Here is a 17,028-nt window from a genome sequence, read left to right as displayed (position 1 = left end):
AGCAACACGTAAGGCCAGTTTGGAATATACATATGTATATGTTGGGGTACATCACTCTCCGTCGGAAATATACAATTTATTAAATTTTAAGACTTCCGCCAAAATATTTCTGAAAAATATTAAATTTACGTGGGCTGCAGCTATATGAAAATGCTTCCATAAATCGAGGCATCCCAATTTTTTAAAAATTGCATCAACGGAATTAAAATAATGCGATTTTTGGAGGTATTTTAAAATTGGTCTAGCTTATATTTATATCGCACCCTTAATCAAAAACAGTCAGAACTCAAAAATTATCAAAATTTCTTTTTTTTTCACTTACAGGTCACATACTATACTATATTTAACGTTCGCCAAAATTTCTTCTGCATCACCAATTTCTTTAACTGGAAAAATACATTTACGAATGGTTTTGTTTTGCTTAAGTCGCTTGCGAAGCATCAACAACTTTGCTTTTCCCGAACATTTCGAATTTTTTGAGTTGTGAATTTTTTTGATTTAGGGTGCGATATGCCTGTATATAAATGCATTACGATTTTCTCTTTATCCTATAAATATTTTTGTAAACGAAAACAAATCATTAATTTCCGTTTTTATATTTAAAGCCGCTCGCGGTCTTTAACGGCTAAACCTTTTTCAAGCGAATTGTTGACATATAAATGCATATCATGGTGCAATAAACTTATTAAATTTGCGACCATTTGTTGACAATTTTCAATCGAAAATTATTTACATGTTGTCGTCTTTGTGTTACCGTGGAAATTTTTTTCTTAAACTTTTAATTTCAATGGCTGCGTATCTTTATACATTCCAAGATAATCCCATTTCACAGCCAGAAAAAACAGAATGCGATTGAAATGTACGTTAACATATCATCAGGAACGTTCTAAAGAATAAGTGCTCAAAAAAAAGTTTCTTCCAAACGTTCAGAATGAATAAAGAACGGCAGCTAATATGAAAAAATATGATTTATAACTGGCAACAGCCAACAAATAATAAAAGCACAAAAAAAGCTTTAGCGATCAGCGCAATTAACGGCTATTATTTGAATTACTAAGCGGAAATAACAGCAACGGCAACAGCAGATATGCAAAATGTAGCGCTGCTGTTAACGTTTTGAATGTTAATAAATCAGCTACTGTAAGCGTCGACTGCTAGTGACTCTTACTTACAGCAAACTGTTATCGGCACTTGAAAAGTCATGTTAAATAGCATTGCTGCTTTTGTTGATTAGCTTGTCTACCTATAATATCAACACAGTTGATAAAATTCAGTTAGATCGCAACGGCACGAAAAGCGGTAAAGAACGGTGAAAATAAGAAATCGCTAAAATCATTAATTGATTTAATGACAGAAGGAGGAAGCCTAATCTTCCTAGTGCGAGTGCGTGATCCAGCCGTGTGGGAATTGCAAATATTTTTTTTATAGCTAAAGCTTGAAAGTTTAAAAAACTGGAAAGTGTTGAAAATTTTTGAAAATTATAGTGGCTATCAAACCTTTTTCAAAAAAAAAAAAAGAATTTAAAACAAAGTATATACAGTCATCATCATTGTAGAGTAAAAATAATAAATAATACGTTCTTCGAAAGTTCCCCAAAAAAAAAAACCACACAAAATCCTACAAAATGAGTGGTGTCCTACGTCGCGGTTCATTGAATTTCGATTGCGATTTGAGTGCACGAAATTCGCGCGGCAGCATCGAAACGAATTTATATGGCGGTTATCGCGACTCAAAGCCACGTACGCCGGAAATCAGTGTAATCGCCTTGGATTTCCGTCGCTACTCGGAGGACTTAAAAAAGGAGTCGCTGCCAGCGGTCGTCAGCGAGCCCCAGCAGCCAGCTAATGGCGATTTGAGTCAAGATGTCGATAGTGATGTGATTTCAAATTTTATCGGGCATCATGGCAGGTGGCAATTTGTGTGGACTGCTTTGCTCACCTTCTTTCAAATACCACCCACTGTGCACTTATTTGTCTACACATTTCAGGTAAGCGCAAAGAGAGTTGCGAATTCAGTAGCAGGAATTTGTTTTCAATGTTTATATGCACAAGTGTTTGGTAAAAATTTGATAGGCGTTGACGGCAAAAATGTGGAAAAATATGTGCTCGATTTGAGCCAGGTGAAATAGAAGAATGCTGGAAATTAATATGGCATGTTAAGGTTACCACAAAGGTGTTTTGAGGCCGCAAACGGGAATTTGTGAGACTGACTGACTGGCCATGAATGTGGCTAACGCCGCATTGACTTTGGTATCATTATTTGTACTCGTAATATAAATGTTATTTGCTATTTTACGAGGTCCCCTTCTCTTTGATTGAGGGTTTTAAAGCTAAGAAAAATATTTAAGAATATTGAAATCGGACGCTAACCACGCCCACCTACCATAAAATGTATTTTTTTTTTTTTGAAAAATGTAAGGACTGCAATACTTCAGGAAGTGCTGAAGTAAAATTACCCAAACCTGAAATGCGAAACAATGTTTGGGAAAGAAAATCTATTTTTTATTTTATTTCAAAAATGGTCGTATCTCCACCTACTTACTTCATTCGAATTTTCCTAAATTTTGCTACACCTACTAATTTTGGTCAGTCTCTCTAAGCAAAATGTTGAAAATTTAAAAAAAAATAACAATAACCACGCCCACCTCCAATAAAACGGTTTTTTTTCGATAAATGCAAAATCGGTGACATGTCACTATGATGTCAAAAAATTTTGTTTTCTAAAATTTCAGAAAAAAGTTCTGGCACCACCCAAGGCATATTAAACAGATAGTAGCAGTAGAGCCGCTGATTTGATTTTGTTTTTTTTGAAATTATTTTGTCTCCACACTGTAAAATGTACATACTGTTACTCACAAAATTGAGTGTATGGAAAGGAAAGAAAAAAATAACATGATAATCATGAAAAGGGAGAGAGGGCGATCGCCCCTGTATCTGCCACTGGTAACATGAGGGTCCCACTGCCAATTTTACTGGTTAAACGGATTTTCCAGTGTTCAATGCCTAACTGAATTGTATTATCTCATACTACACACTCTTTGAAAATGGTCATTGGTGTACGCCTGTATGTATGTATATACCTTGTCCTCTCTTGGAAGAGTGTCCAGGGTTGAAATTTCTCTTAATATCCAACTGTTAAGCTACCCATATGCATGGTCTACGTGTAAGTGAAAAACAAGGATATACACTCCCAGTAATTTGAATAGCACACCATTTGATAAATTTTATAGAGCATACTTTGGATGGGAGAAAATGTCACTTCTTCTTCTTATTTGGCGCTGTAACCGCCTAAGCGATTTTGGCCGAGCCCAAAACAGCACGCCAGTCATTTCTCTTCTGTGCTAACTGACGCCAATTGAAAATGCCAAGTGAAGCCAAGTCCTTCTCCACCTGGTCTTTCCAACGCAGAGGAGGCCTTCCTCTTCCTCTGTTACCAGCATCGCGGCCCGCGTTGAATATTTTCAGAGCAGGAGCGTTTCTGTCCATCCGAACGACATGGCCAAGCCAGCGGAGCCGCTGAATTTTAATTCGCTGCACTATGTCTATATCGTTGTAAAGCTCATACAGCTCATCGTTAAATCGTCTGCGATATTCGCCATCACCAACGCGTAAAGGTCCGTAAATCTTTCGCAGAATCTTTCTCTCGAAAACTCCAAGAGCCGCCTCATCAGATGCTTTCATTGTCCATGCTTCCGCGCCATACACCAGCACAGGCATGATGAGTGACTTATAGAGTGTGATCTTTGTACGACGAGAGAGGACTTTACTTCTCAATTGCCTACTCAGCCCAAAGTAGCACTTGTTGGCAAGAGTGATTCTCCGTTGGATTTCAAGGCTGACATTATTATTGGTGTTAATGCTGGTTCCCAAATAAACGAAGTCGTCTACTTTTTCAAACTTGTAACTGTCAACAGTGACGTGGGTGCCAAGACGCGTATGCTCTGACTGTTTGTGTGATGACAGGAGATACTTCGTTTTGTCCTCGTTCACCACCAGACCCATTCGCTTTGCTTCTCTATCCAATCCCGAGAAGGCAGAACAGACGTAGCCCTTGTTTTTACCGATAATATCGATGTCGTCGGCATACGCCAGCAATTGTACGCTCTTATAAAGTATTGTGCCTGAGCGGTTCAGTTCTGCGGCTCTTATTATCTTCTCCAACATAAGATTAAAGAAATCACACGAAAGGGAGTCCCCTTGTCTGAAACCTCGTTTGGTATCAAACGGCTCGGAGAGGTCCTTCCCTATTCTGACGGAGCTGGTGGTATTGCTCAACGTCATTTTACACAGCCGTATTAGTTTCGCGGGGATACCAAATTCAGACATCGCGGCATAAAGGCAACTTCTCTTCGTGCTGTCGAAAGCGGCTTTGAAATCGACAAATAGATGGTGTGTGTCGATCCTATTCTCGCGGGTCTTTTCCAAGATTTGGCGTATTGTGAATACCTGATCTATGGTGGATTTTCCAGGCCTAAAGCCACACTGATAAGGTCCAATCAGCTCGTTGACGGTGGGCTTCAGTCTTTCGCACAATACGCTCGATAAGACCTTGTAACCTATGCTTAGAAGGCTGATCCCGCGGTAGTTGGCGCGAATGGCGGGGTCACCTTTCTTGTGGATTGGGCAGAGCACACTTAAATTCCAGTCGTCGGGCATGCGTTCATCTGACCATATTCTGCATACGAGCTGATGCATGCACCTCATCAGCTCCTCGCCGCCGTACTTGAATAGCTCGGCTGGCAGGCCGTCAGCTCCAGCAGCTTTGTTGTTTTTCAGCCGCGTAATCGCTATTCGTACCTCGTCATAGTCAGGCGGTGGGACAGCTACTCCATCATCATCGACTGGGGACTCGGGTTCGTCTTCCTCACTACTTTCAGCGCTGCTACCATTCAGTAGGTTATAAAAGTGTTCCCTCCACAATTTAAGTATATTCTGGACATCGGTCACTAGGTCGCCATTGTTGTTCTTACAGGAGTTCGCCCCGGTCTTGAAACCTTCCGTAAGTCGCCTAACCCTCTGGTAGAATTTTCGGGCGTTCTTCCTGTCGGCCAGCATCTCAAGCTCTTCGCACTCACGTATTTCGGCCTCTCTCTTCTTATTGCGGCAAATACGTCTCGCTTCCTTCTTCAGTTCCCTATAACGGTCCCACATGGCTCGCGTTGCGCCCGATCGCAGCGTGGCCCTGTAGGCGGCATCTTTTTTCTCTGCGGCTTCTTGACATTCCTCATCGTACCAGTTGTTCTTTCGGGCTCGCTGAAATCCAACTACTTCTTCGGCGGCGGTACTTAATGATCGGGAAATGTGGTTCCACTGCTCGCGTACGTCGGATTGTTGAAGAGTGCTCTCAGAGAGCAGGTGTGTGAGTCGAGTGGCGAATAAATTGGCCGTCTGTTGTGATTGCAGCTTTTCGACGTTAAGCTTTCCTTGCATTGTTGGGCGCACATTTTTTGCTGCACAGAGGCGGGTGCGTATCTTGGCTACAACAAGATAGTGGTCCGAGTCGATGTTTGGCCCTCGGAGTGTACGTACGTCCAAAACGCTTGAAGCATGCCTTCCGTCTATCACAACATGATCGATTTGGTTTCTCGTTTTTCGATCTGGAGACAGCCATGTAGCTTGGTGGATGTTCTTATGCTGGAACCTAGTACTACATATTACCATATTTCGGGCCCCGGCGAAGTCGATCAGCCTCAGTCCGTTATCGGACGTTTCGTCGTGGAGGCTGAATTTTCCGACAGTGGCGCCAAAGATCCCTTCCTTGCCCACCTTGGCATTAAAATCGCCAAGCACGATTTTGACATCGTGTCGGGGGCAGCGCTCATATGTACGTTCCAAGCGCTCATAGAAGAGATCCTTGGACGCCTCATCCTTCTCTTCCGTCGGGGCATGGGCGCAGATGAGCGAGATGTTGAAGAATCTAGCTTTGATGCGGATTGTGGCTAGACGTTCGTCCACCGGGGTGAACGCCAGTACTCGGCGACGGAGTCTCTCTCCTACCACGAATCCAACACCGAATTTGCGCTCCTTTACGTGGCAACTGTAGTAGACGTCGCAAGGCTTCACGCTTACTTTACCTTGCCCCGTCCATCGCATTTCTTGGATGGCGGTGATGTCAGCCTTTGTCTTCCCGAGGACATCAACCAGCCGGGCAGAGGCACCTTCCCCATTAAGGGTCCGGATATTCCAGGTGCATACCCTTAAATCATAGTCCTTTATACGTTTGCCGTGGTCGTCATCAGAAAAAGGGGGTCTCATCCGAGGCTGGTTGGAATTTTTCATTGGGCGGGGTTTTAACGTGGCGGGACCCAAACCCAGCGCACGCGAAGTTTTACGCCTTCTCACTTTAGCTCGCTCCCAAACGGGTGTTTGGTTGCTACCCAGAGGATACGTGGATATAAATATCCGGACGTTGTGAGCTGCGATTTGAACCGTACGCACAAGAATCGCTTCTGGCCACTCCCAGGTGAATGGCAGTCAAAAGTTTTCCACTTCTGCGCACGGAACCATCCTCCTAATAAAAAAAATTCTCAAAAATAAGCAGTATTTTTTAGTCACTCTAAAACTTGCACTTTTTGTACTAAATTTAAATGGGCTACAAAACTGCTTGTCCGAAATTTTTCTAAAAATATTATTAATTTATGCACTGCAGATCATAAGATAGCACACCCCTTTCTTGGCATGTTTCTTTTTATTTGTATAAAATTTTTAAAATCGTATTTACAGGTAGAATATGCTACTCTTATAAAAAAATTAATGAATATTAAACAAAGAAAAGGAAAACTGTGCATACTGAGGATCAAAAGGGTACGCTATTCAAATGACTGATAGTGTATGTTTATTATCCTGTCCTTCTAGAATTTTAGCTAAGACTTCGGCTGCCTGCTGGATATACTCTTCCCACGTGCCCAGCAATGTCAAATGTTCTAAGGGAGTTTATAAACGCGGCCTAATTTTGAAAAAATCGCCACTTCCCAATACATAAGGTTGAGCATTTGGAATGTGGCGCAACTAAAAACAAGGAACAAAGTATCAAGAAGCGATGCGTTTCGATAACTTTTCGGATGTGTTTTGGAAAAGTAGATATACATTGTGAATATTTTGTAGTTAAGCGTTATGGAAAATTATACTTTGTCCAAATGCAATGAAATTGACGTTTTGGAAGTCAACCACTCTGTAACTGTTGTTTGGAAATATTATTTTATTGAGCTGAACCTATTATCGATCAACATTTCTGGACAACAGCTCTTTGTGACTGGCCAAATGTAAAAATTTATAGAGATGCACGAATTGTGTGATTTAGCCTTAATACAGTGAAACCCACTTAGGCTTAATATTTTCTCGGATAGCCAGGTGGCCATTAAATCAATGAATATGGTAATGCTGAGATCGAAGTTTGCGCAGGAATGCTTCGCAGCTCTAACCGATATTAGCGTCCTGTTCACGGTCAGCCTCATATGGATTCTGGGGTACAGAGATATTGAAGGAAGCTGCGGGGCTGATGAGCTAGCCAGGAAGGGTATCAATCTACCACTGTGGGATACCCATGGCAACCTGCAAATTAGAACTTCGAAATGGCTAGAGGAGGGCACTTGTAGAACAACCAGGCTGCTTTGGCCGCAAATAGAAAATAAAAAAACGAAAGAGTTGCTGTGCCTCTCAAGAGAGGAAATTGCTTCTTCTGTAGTTGCCCAGCATTGGCCAAGAGGAGAACAGGCTTTAAAGGCAGGCCCTTCTTTAGCTCTCTAACGGAATTATCACGCGTAGAAATAAAACCGATCCTACGCTTTATAAGAGCCTCAAATTGGTTCTCTGAAGAATAGTCACGGAGGCTCCCGCGTTCTGCAGTGGTACCACAATGGACCATCAAAAGTTCTAAGTGAGCTGGTAGCTTGAACCGACTGCCACATCAACCTAACCTAACCTAACCTAAGTACCCCCAGCTTAAGTAACTAACATTTTCGGGCACCGTGAATATTTTAATGTAATCTGAACCCCTCTTTTAAGTACCTCCCCGCTTATTTACACAACCCGCCTAAGTGCATAAATTTTTCGCATCCCATTTACCATTTTACTTATGATTTCCCCCTTTTAAGCGCTCCCGCAACACGTTCGGCAAAAAAAATTTTAAAAATCTACGGTAATTTTTGGCAACTTTAAACTTGCACATTATCACATTAAAATGGAATGGGCTATAAAAACTTCTGAGAAAAAAGTTTAAAATTTTGATGAAAATTTTAGGAATTTTCTAATCAGTGTTCTAAAAAATTTTAAGCTTAGATTAAGCTGTGTTTTAATTGAAAAATCTTAAAAATTAATAAATAATCATAAGTAGTAGTAACAAATAGTATAAGTACCCAACCCGTCTAAGTACCTCAAACAGCTGACATTTTTCGTGAGGTACTTAAGTGGGTTTTACTGTACCAGAAAAAAATAATGGATCAAAGCGGTTACCTGTTTTGATGCTCTTTTTTTATAATGTTTTTTGCTTCTCCTGTAAAATTAAAAATTTGTTGGTTAAGGCCCTCGTGACGATATGTAGTTGCATTCCGAAAATGATTTTTACGAGTATTTACATATAAGTTTTTAAATACAAATGTATGTCCCTAAAATTTAGAATAATATTGGCTCCAAGATTAAAGTGTTCTGCTCTTTTACTATAATGAAATTTCGACTCTAGTAAAGTAAAATTCGTGACTTGTACGAGTCATTTCAATATTTCAGCCGGAAGTGCGGTTAACATTTAAAATAACAAAAAACACTAAAAGTTGATGATTTATAATGAGCTAAGAGAGGTTATTCCAAAACGATTTTTTGCACATTCTTAGGCACTTTTTCAGGAAATCCTTTGAATCCCATACAGATGCATGCATACGCACAAATACATGTATGTATATATGTACATTGCAGAAAAGCTCACTCGCTAAGTGAAAATTTTTTAAGTCGTGACCTGACCCCGAAGAATCACTTGCTTACATCATAAATGCTCGTCAATAAAATGTAAACTACACAACCAAAAAAAAAACCTCTAAAACGAAATTTACCGGTCTATTTATTGTATGTAAATATGCATAATATGACATCAACCTCATAAAATGATTACTAAAATTTGTGCCCCAAAAAATGGGAAATATCGATTTGGAAGTTTTACAATTTTTCTCCATACCGTTGAATCACGAAATTATGTATTTCACCTTAGACATAAAATTTCTTTATTACCTTTAATAATTACATTAATTTGTGCAGTGCAGGGCGTCGAAAATTTATTTACATCCATTACACGGCTGATGTATTATCTTAGTTATGAATAAAGAATAGTAAATGTACAATACAACAACAAATGATATGAATGAATGCTTAACCGAAGAGATAAGACAATAAAAAGTGTTATGTATGTACATACTTCCATAACTAGAAATGCGCGTATAGTAGTACTACTAAAATCATTAACACTTAAATACATACATATAATACACAAAATTATAGAGTTAGCACATGAGCATGTCTGTAGACAGACGTTGACTTGCTTCTAAGTAGGCAGTAAATATTGACGACAGTCATAATTGCGTACTGACAACGCGATTGATAAACGCACATATATAGTGGGGACATTAGGGTGATCCAAAAATGTAGGGGAAAAATTAATTTCGGTTTTCAAATGCTCTCAACCCCTAGGATTGTTCTATATAAAAAAAATACCTCTGTTTTCTTTCTAACAAAATTATTTGTTGCCGGCTTTACCAGCAATTGTAAGTGAACAATTTTTTTCACTTAAATTGTTTTCATAGAACTGGATGTTAGATGTCGCTCAAAGCGCTCAAAGTTTTCCATGTACATATTTTATATGGGGAAAATACAATTTTTCGTAGAAGAATATAGAATTCTTTAAAATCGATATTTTTTAATTGAAAAACTCTGAAAATTGTTTTTACATCATATAATATAAGTAGATACATGAGTTGCAAAAAAGACCGGTGTACATTTTTTCGACGTAAAGCAATCCTAGGAGGTGACCGCATTCAATTTCTGACTTTAAAATTTTTTTATATATATATTTTTTTTTTTTACCACCCTAATGCACATACATATGTGTCACGCTTTCTTAGTAATACCATGTAAAACCAATAGTGGCTAAACGATCAATTAAAAGCGGAAAATCTGACAAAACTTGCAATTAAATTGTAGATCTACGTCAGTATGTATGTATGTATACACGTATGTAGTAATTATAACTGTAGGCATAAACGCAATGCTGTAAGACTTTTACTAATAATTCGTATCGATTTTCAATGACTAAAGCAATTGCATTTTTTTTTATCACAATGCGCCGAGGCCACACTACGGAAGTGAAACTTCTTTCGATTCATTGCTAGGTCGGCTGATACTCCTTAGGTCCTTACCTTCAGCTTTGTGCTTATCTTTAACTTGAGCTTTGTCTTCTACTTTACATTTATGATTGTTCTTCTTCTTCTTTAGCTTCATCTTCAAATCATATAATGGTAACTCTTTTATGGCCCTGTCAGGACGCTTAATGACTTTAGTGTACCCTTAATGGTAAGGTCTAGCGGTCGATATTTCATATTTATACCGGTAGATGTCTGGAATGCTTGCCGGCGGTAAATTTATCATCGGTCTTTCTATTATTTCAGTATATTTACATACATATAGTACAACTTGTTCCTACAAGTTATTTCAGTTGCTGACCCAGCTGCTTGGAAAATCCTGTTCAAGGTCATGATCCTGACAGTATATAGCAGCTTCCACTTGTTTATCGTCTCATTTCTGCCTTAACCCCGAATCTGCAATTGAGTCAGTCTAGAGAATATAAGAAGAAATTTTTATTTTCTTCCACTAGGTTCCAACAAATGCATTTTCCACTTAATATTTCTGGTTCTACTGACACTAGTTACCACCCACAATAAGTTTTTGCTTTATTTTGAAATGGTATGACGCTTAAACTGTTATTATAAGTAGAAGACCTTAGAATTTTTAGGCTCCTATAGAATTGCCTTATATCTTATTTTAGTTCTAATAATTCTAAATAGACTTTATGCTAAGTATTCGATCCGTAACCTGCGAATTAGATCACGAAGAAAGTATGTACTTGCTTCGGCGCAAAGTTTTTTTTGACGTATAATACGTCTTACCTTAAGGTATGGGGGCTATGTTCAAATGTTGTAGTTGTAATTTTTAGAGCTTCACAAAAACGCTTATTGTACGAGAACTAATAAAGCGATTTCAAAGAAAAGTGTGGCGTTTCAAAGATAAAATTCCAAACCTGTCGACAGATTCATTTTTGTAAATAACCAATTCGGTTTCTGTCGTAAAAACAACGGTAAACATTGCCTTATTTTGGGGTCAATTTTGAGCCTTTAAAGTGCTCTAGCAACTTATTGTTGGCATATATAACTTTCATTTTCGGGATATAGGTTCTTTGGAGCAGTAGAAATATTATCGGGTACAAATTTTATATAAATTTAACAAATATTGAGCATTTTAAGGCAAAAAATTGTTGAAAAAATTTGCAAATTTTTTTCATTACCAAAATGCTCGAAAACCGCTCGAATGATTTTGTTTTTGTTTTCTTTAATCAAAAATTCAAGAGTTTTCCTTTCGTTTGGTATATGGGAAGTATTGGTTGATATCTTCTATATATGTTTATTTTATTCAAATATATGGGCATAAATGATTTTCCATACAAAATCACCTCGTCATCATTTTGCAAACACGTGCATATGTTGGAAGTGTGGGAAGGAGACAAAAAGTATGTATGCGTATGTAATGCGGCTTTTGATAAACAGAGGCGCGCTATTTATAACCTAATCGCAGCGTGTGTACATATGTAAATACATACATACGTACATATGTTGATTGCAGTTAATGTGGATCTGTTTCTATTTTCAATAAATATCTTTTCTGTTCAAAATTTCAAATCTTTAAATCTCAGTAAGCTGTAGAAAAAAACAATGGTATAAAATAAAAATAAAAATAGGGCTTTCGCTTATATTCTCATTGAGTTCTTTTCACTTAGAAGTATGTAAATTTGTAAAATTTTGGAAAAACCCTTTTTTTCTTAGTGTGTGATTTCGTTTTTGACTTGGATATGCTCTTAACCATACCACGTATTCTACGTTTAAATATAGCGGCTGTATCTCCGATACAGCCTGCAGACCAAGACGAAGGCGCTGGACTGTTCCTTTTTTCATCGCTCCGATCCGGTGTTCTATTTCGCTCCCAGATCCGCTCTCACCCCCGCTCCAGCTCTGAATCAAAAACGTTTATCGTAACCGTCGTAAAAAAAACGATATGTTTTTAACTATCATCTTTTTAATGCATCCAGATGCTCAAGGAGTACTTCTGCATCCAAAAGGGGGGAAAAAACGTCACGTTATTTTGGCGTTGAGGGCTCGATTTACAAATGTATGTATGTCCATATCGCACATTTGCTGCAAGAGTGTCGTTACATTTTTTGAGGTTTTTGGGGAACCTATAGAAATATTAAATATTAAAAAAATTGTTAAATAAACAGCATTTGCGATCGAAAAATATGGATTTTCAAGAATTCTATACCATATTTACTAAAAAGTGTTTTTGTTTAACAATAGAATTAGAAAAAATACGGGAATTCTTATTCTTTTTCTATTTAGAAAAATCCTAGAGCTTAACATATTAAATATTTCCCCCGTATGTATTTTTGGAGCACCCTATTGTGCAATGGACCATTTTTAGTCAAATAAATATAATTGAAATTTATTTAGCACGCTTGCTTTAGGTGGCAAAAATAAAAAAAAGTTAGGTAAATTTTTTAACTGTAAATTTTACATTAAGGAGCTAAGGAGCAAATTAATTTTCTTAGCTCCTTTGCTCCGCTCCGCTCCGAAGCGCTGTTTGAAAGGACTTTTGGAGATCTCGTCTCGAATTAAGTACATTGAAACCTCGATATAACGATGTTTTACAAATCGAAATTTTTTTTGGATAATATCTTTTTATAAAGCTTTTTAAATCTACTTTAATTTTTTGTAAGGTTTTCATGCCCAAATTTTCTTTGAAGCATTTTCGTATGTGTTGCTATATTGGATTTTCCGTTTTATCAAGGTTCATCGGGCAAATCATACCTATGTATGCATGGTCGATTCTTAAAGTAATTAAGCAATCATTGACATGCACTCTCATTGTGTATATACATACATACATAAATATGTAGATATTAACCTTCTTAATTTTTTTTTTTCTTTACAACTATGTTTGCTAAACCACAGACATACAAAATTCAACACTCAAGTCTTAACATATGAAAACGAAAAGAGTCGCTTTGAAGGCTATGCAATTTATATCGCACACATAAGAAAGAAATTTACAATTTTTTCGATTTCTAATTTGACATTTACGTAAGTTGTACTTTATAAAAACAAAATAGTGGCAGCAAAGTCCTTCACTTAAGTTGCCCTTCGCGATTACATTGCCGGTTTTAATGACAGTAAGTAACGCTTATGTGGTTATTAATTAATAGAAGCGAGTCGGCAACTACTAATTTGTAATATTAACGGCCGATAATTGTACATATGTACTTTTTACTTTAAAACGGGTCTAAGTTCATGCTGAGTCACTTTTCATCAAGTCTGAAAAGTTCTTTTAAAATTAGTTACATCTGGCATTTTTTTTAACTGCACGTTTCTAGACGAACTTCGTATGTACACGCGCATATATGTAGATATATACGTACATATGAACATTAGGGTGGTCCAGAAATGCATGTGAAAAGGTAAAGTCGACATTTTTATGCTCTCATCCCCTAGAAGTTTTTTTTTTTTTTTGAAATCAAAACATATTTATAGGTCGCTCAAAGCGCTCAAAGTTTTCGATGTATTTTATATGGGGAAAAAACAACTTTTGGTAGAAATGGTATGGATTAATATTTTTGGATCGGAAGACTGTGCCTTTCTTCAGGAGGTACCCAAAATAATACCCAATTGTATATTTAACATTTGTAGTAACTATACGTAATCCAAAAACCGCCAAAAACACCAGAAAATGCTATGGGGGGGCCAATAAAAAATCTTTACTACTAAAAAATTATTAAATAAACAATTGGGTATTGTTATTCGAAGTTTCCTGAAGAGATCCAGAGATTTTCAATCGAAAAATATAGATTTTCAAGAATTTCATACCATTTCTACGAAAAGTTGTTTTTTTCATATTAAATACATGAAATACTTTGAGCGACCTGTAAATAATTTTTGATTTCAAAATAAAAAATAGGGGTATAATTTTTCGGTATAGAACAATCCTAGGGGATGAGTGCATTAAAATTCCGACTTTTACTTTTTTTGGACCACGCTAATGTGCATCTGTATATGCTTACGTTCATGCCAATTCTGCGAGAGATACCCATGCCCTCAAACCATTCATGGAGTAGGTCCATCTCACAGTGTTTCGACTAGAAGAAGGGGGATTGAAAAAAGTTGATAAATAACCTTTTTTGATTAGAGAGTGAGAAAAGTTAAAGTCCTAAATAAAAAAATTCATTTATATTTCCACCGAAATTTGGATATTTTCACATCAATATCTGTGCCGATTAAATTTTTGGCTCGTCAAATTTTTTATTTTTTTTTGACGTCGAAATTTCTGGCGCAGCGAAGAGTCAATATGCATTCAATTATAGAATCTATGTGCATGCCTTTTCGTTTCTTATCTAAGTTTACTCGTAGATGAAATTGGTTCTGTTTATAAATTTGATTCATTTTGTATTCACTGCGTACTTATCTTTTGTTATCTACTGCCTCAAAAGAGTTATGAAAATCTCTCCAGTATCAAAAATTATCGTTTAGCCTCTTATCTGAGTTTGAAGTTTGTTGGTTTATATTTTTGTTTATGCTATATGTTCTTCCACTAATATCTAGTAAATTTCACTTAAATCAGTAAATTCAAAAAACTTCATCCACACGCGCAATACTGGTATGACGAAACGAAAGGTCAACATGAATATTTATCTTTGCTAAGTACATAAACTATATATATTTATAGTGCTAAATATAAAACCTGACACATTTTCAATTATAATACGAACATATTTTTGAAGGACATATAAGATATGATTGCTCACAGTTGGCTTATGACTGATAGCTACATATGTATGTACTAAACGTCCGCAGAATAATCATTTAACCTTAACCCTTAATTAGGCGTATGGGGTCAAGGCCATTTCAAGTGGAATAAAATGTCTTGGAGCTTGCACTCTTTCTAGCTTCTTAACTCCCCGCGGGGTACGTAAATAAGTGACTGCCAGAACATCGGCGTGTACGCATGTGTCGCTACACTTTTAAGTTCTGACCCCATGCGACCATTTACGTAACTTTTTTTTTCATATTTTCCCGCTATTATTCACTGAAAGGTACATTTTCGAAGTCCAAAAGAGGCGTAGAAAGACTATTCAAAAAAAAAGTACGACATCTTTTAATTAAGCTCCGATTATTGTGATTCTTATGGAGTTTTGCTTTGCTTTAACCACGAAAAATGTTATATTCAAAGTTTTGCAAAATCCTTGAAGAAAATTGCTTTAAGAAGTTTTTTTCCTCTCCTATAAATTTTGTAAAAATAGACTTAGGGACTCTAGGTTAGTGATGTATTAGTCATTTAACTTTTATATTAGAAAGTTTTTGATTAAACAATGCCAAGCCAAAAAATGCCCTTGACCTTATTTTCGCTTGATCGCTTGAACTTGAAATGAGCGATCCGACAAATTTTCAGTGGCACTTAAATGCAAAATTAGGTAAACAGTTTAGTTGGTTATACATACATATACATATATGTGTGTGTAAGTGCGATTACAGTTTCAACTTTTACAAATCTTTTGAAAGTTTAAAATTAGATGTGCGTTTTTGAACCTATGTAGGGCAGAAATGGAATTATTTGTATGTTCTATATATGTATGTATACCTGTATGTAGAAATATTTGTATTTGCTAATTAGAGTTAGTTATTTTTCGATAATGGTCACAATTACATACATACGTATTGGCTACATTATTAACACCCCCAATTCAAAGTGATATTGTTTAAAACTTATGTTTAATTATTGGTTTTTAAGAATTTGCAATTAAAATAAAATTTCTTCTCTAACAAAACCCAAGTTTTAAACTTTCAAAAGACTGAAAAAAAAAATTCAACTCATTTTCACATAAATTCCAAACTTTTTTCTCCGTAGTGTTCGAATTTTTTTGAGTACAGTAAAACCCGCTTAAGTACCTCACGAGACATGTCAGCTTTTCGAGGTACTTAGACGGGTTGGGTACATAAAAGAAGCCGCTTAAGTACATCACGGCGGATACTTAACTTACATAAATAAGTCCTTGAATAAAACATGAAAGTTTAATAAAGTGTACGTAGCATTATTTAAACACATAAACAAAAACTTTATAAAAAAAATCGATAAAGCAATGTTATGTCATTTATACGAGAATTCAATTCTTTAAAGTCATTGATTATACATATTTATACATACATACAGTGTTGGGCATATCTATCATTTCGGACCAAATTAAAAATTAAAACACAGTTCATTCCGTAACAAATACCATATACGTGTTGCGGGAGCACTTAAAAGGGGAAAATTATAAGTAAAATGGTAAATGGGATACGAAAAATTGAAGTACTTAGGTGGATTGGGTAAAAAAGCAGGGAGGTACTTAAAAGAGGGTTTTCCTTAAGATTACATTAAAATATTCACGGTGCCTAAAAATGTTGGTTACTTAAGCGGGTTAGGTATTTAAGTGGCGGGGTACTTAAGTGGGTTTCACTGTAAGCAGCTTATAGCCCATTCAGTTTTATTCTGTAATATGTAAGTTTTAAGTGTCTAAAAATACCGTAGATTTTTTAGATTTTTTTTTTTGTTGAACGAATAAACATAATTTATTTTTATATGGAAGAAACCCGCAAAACCATCGGCGAATAAAATTCTAAAAAATCAACGGTAATTTTTAGCCTCTTGAAACTTGAACATTATTAGATTAAAATTGAATGGGCTATAAAACTGT

The 17,028-nt window shown here is 36.6% G+C and overlaps 1 protein-coding gene across 1 annotated transcript in view; it reads left to right on the top strand.

Moving 5' to 3' along the window:
- Positions 1-1,624: 1,624 nt before the first annotated feature.
- LOC108382878 (organic cation transporter protein) overlaps positions 1,625-17,028 on the top strand; it is a 53,353-nt gene continuing 37,949 nt past the window's right edge. Inside the window, exon 1 of the mRNA XM_017639248.1 lies at positions 1,625-1,987. Coding sequence (XP_017494737.1) covers positions 1,625-1,987 — 363 coding nt within the window. The remainder of the gene's footprint in view (positions 1,988-17,028) is intronic.

The sequence above is a fragment of the Rhagoletis zephyria genome, unplaced genomic scaffold, assembly GCF_001687245.7.
Source record: "Rhagoletis zephyria isolate East Lansing unplaced genomic scaffold, Rhagoletis_zephyria_1.1 Rzeph_scaffold_00149, whole genome shotgun sequence".
NCBI classification, from domain to species: domain Eukaryota; kingdom Metazoa; phylum Arthropoda; class Insecta; order Diptera; family Tephritidae; genus Rhagoletis; species Rhagoletis zephyria.
This window is presented reverse-complemented; position numbering and strand designations above follow the sequence as displayed.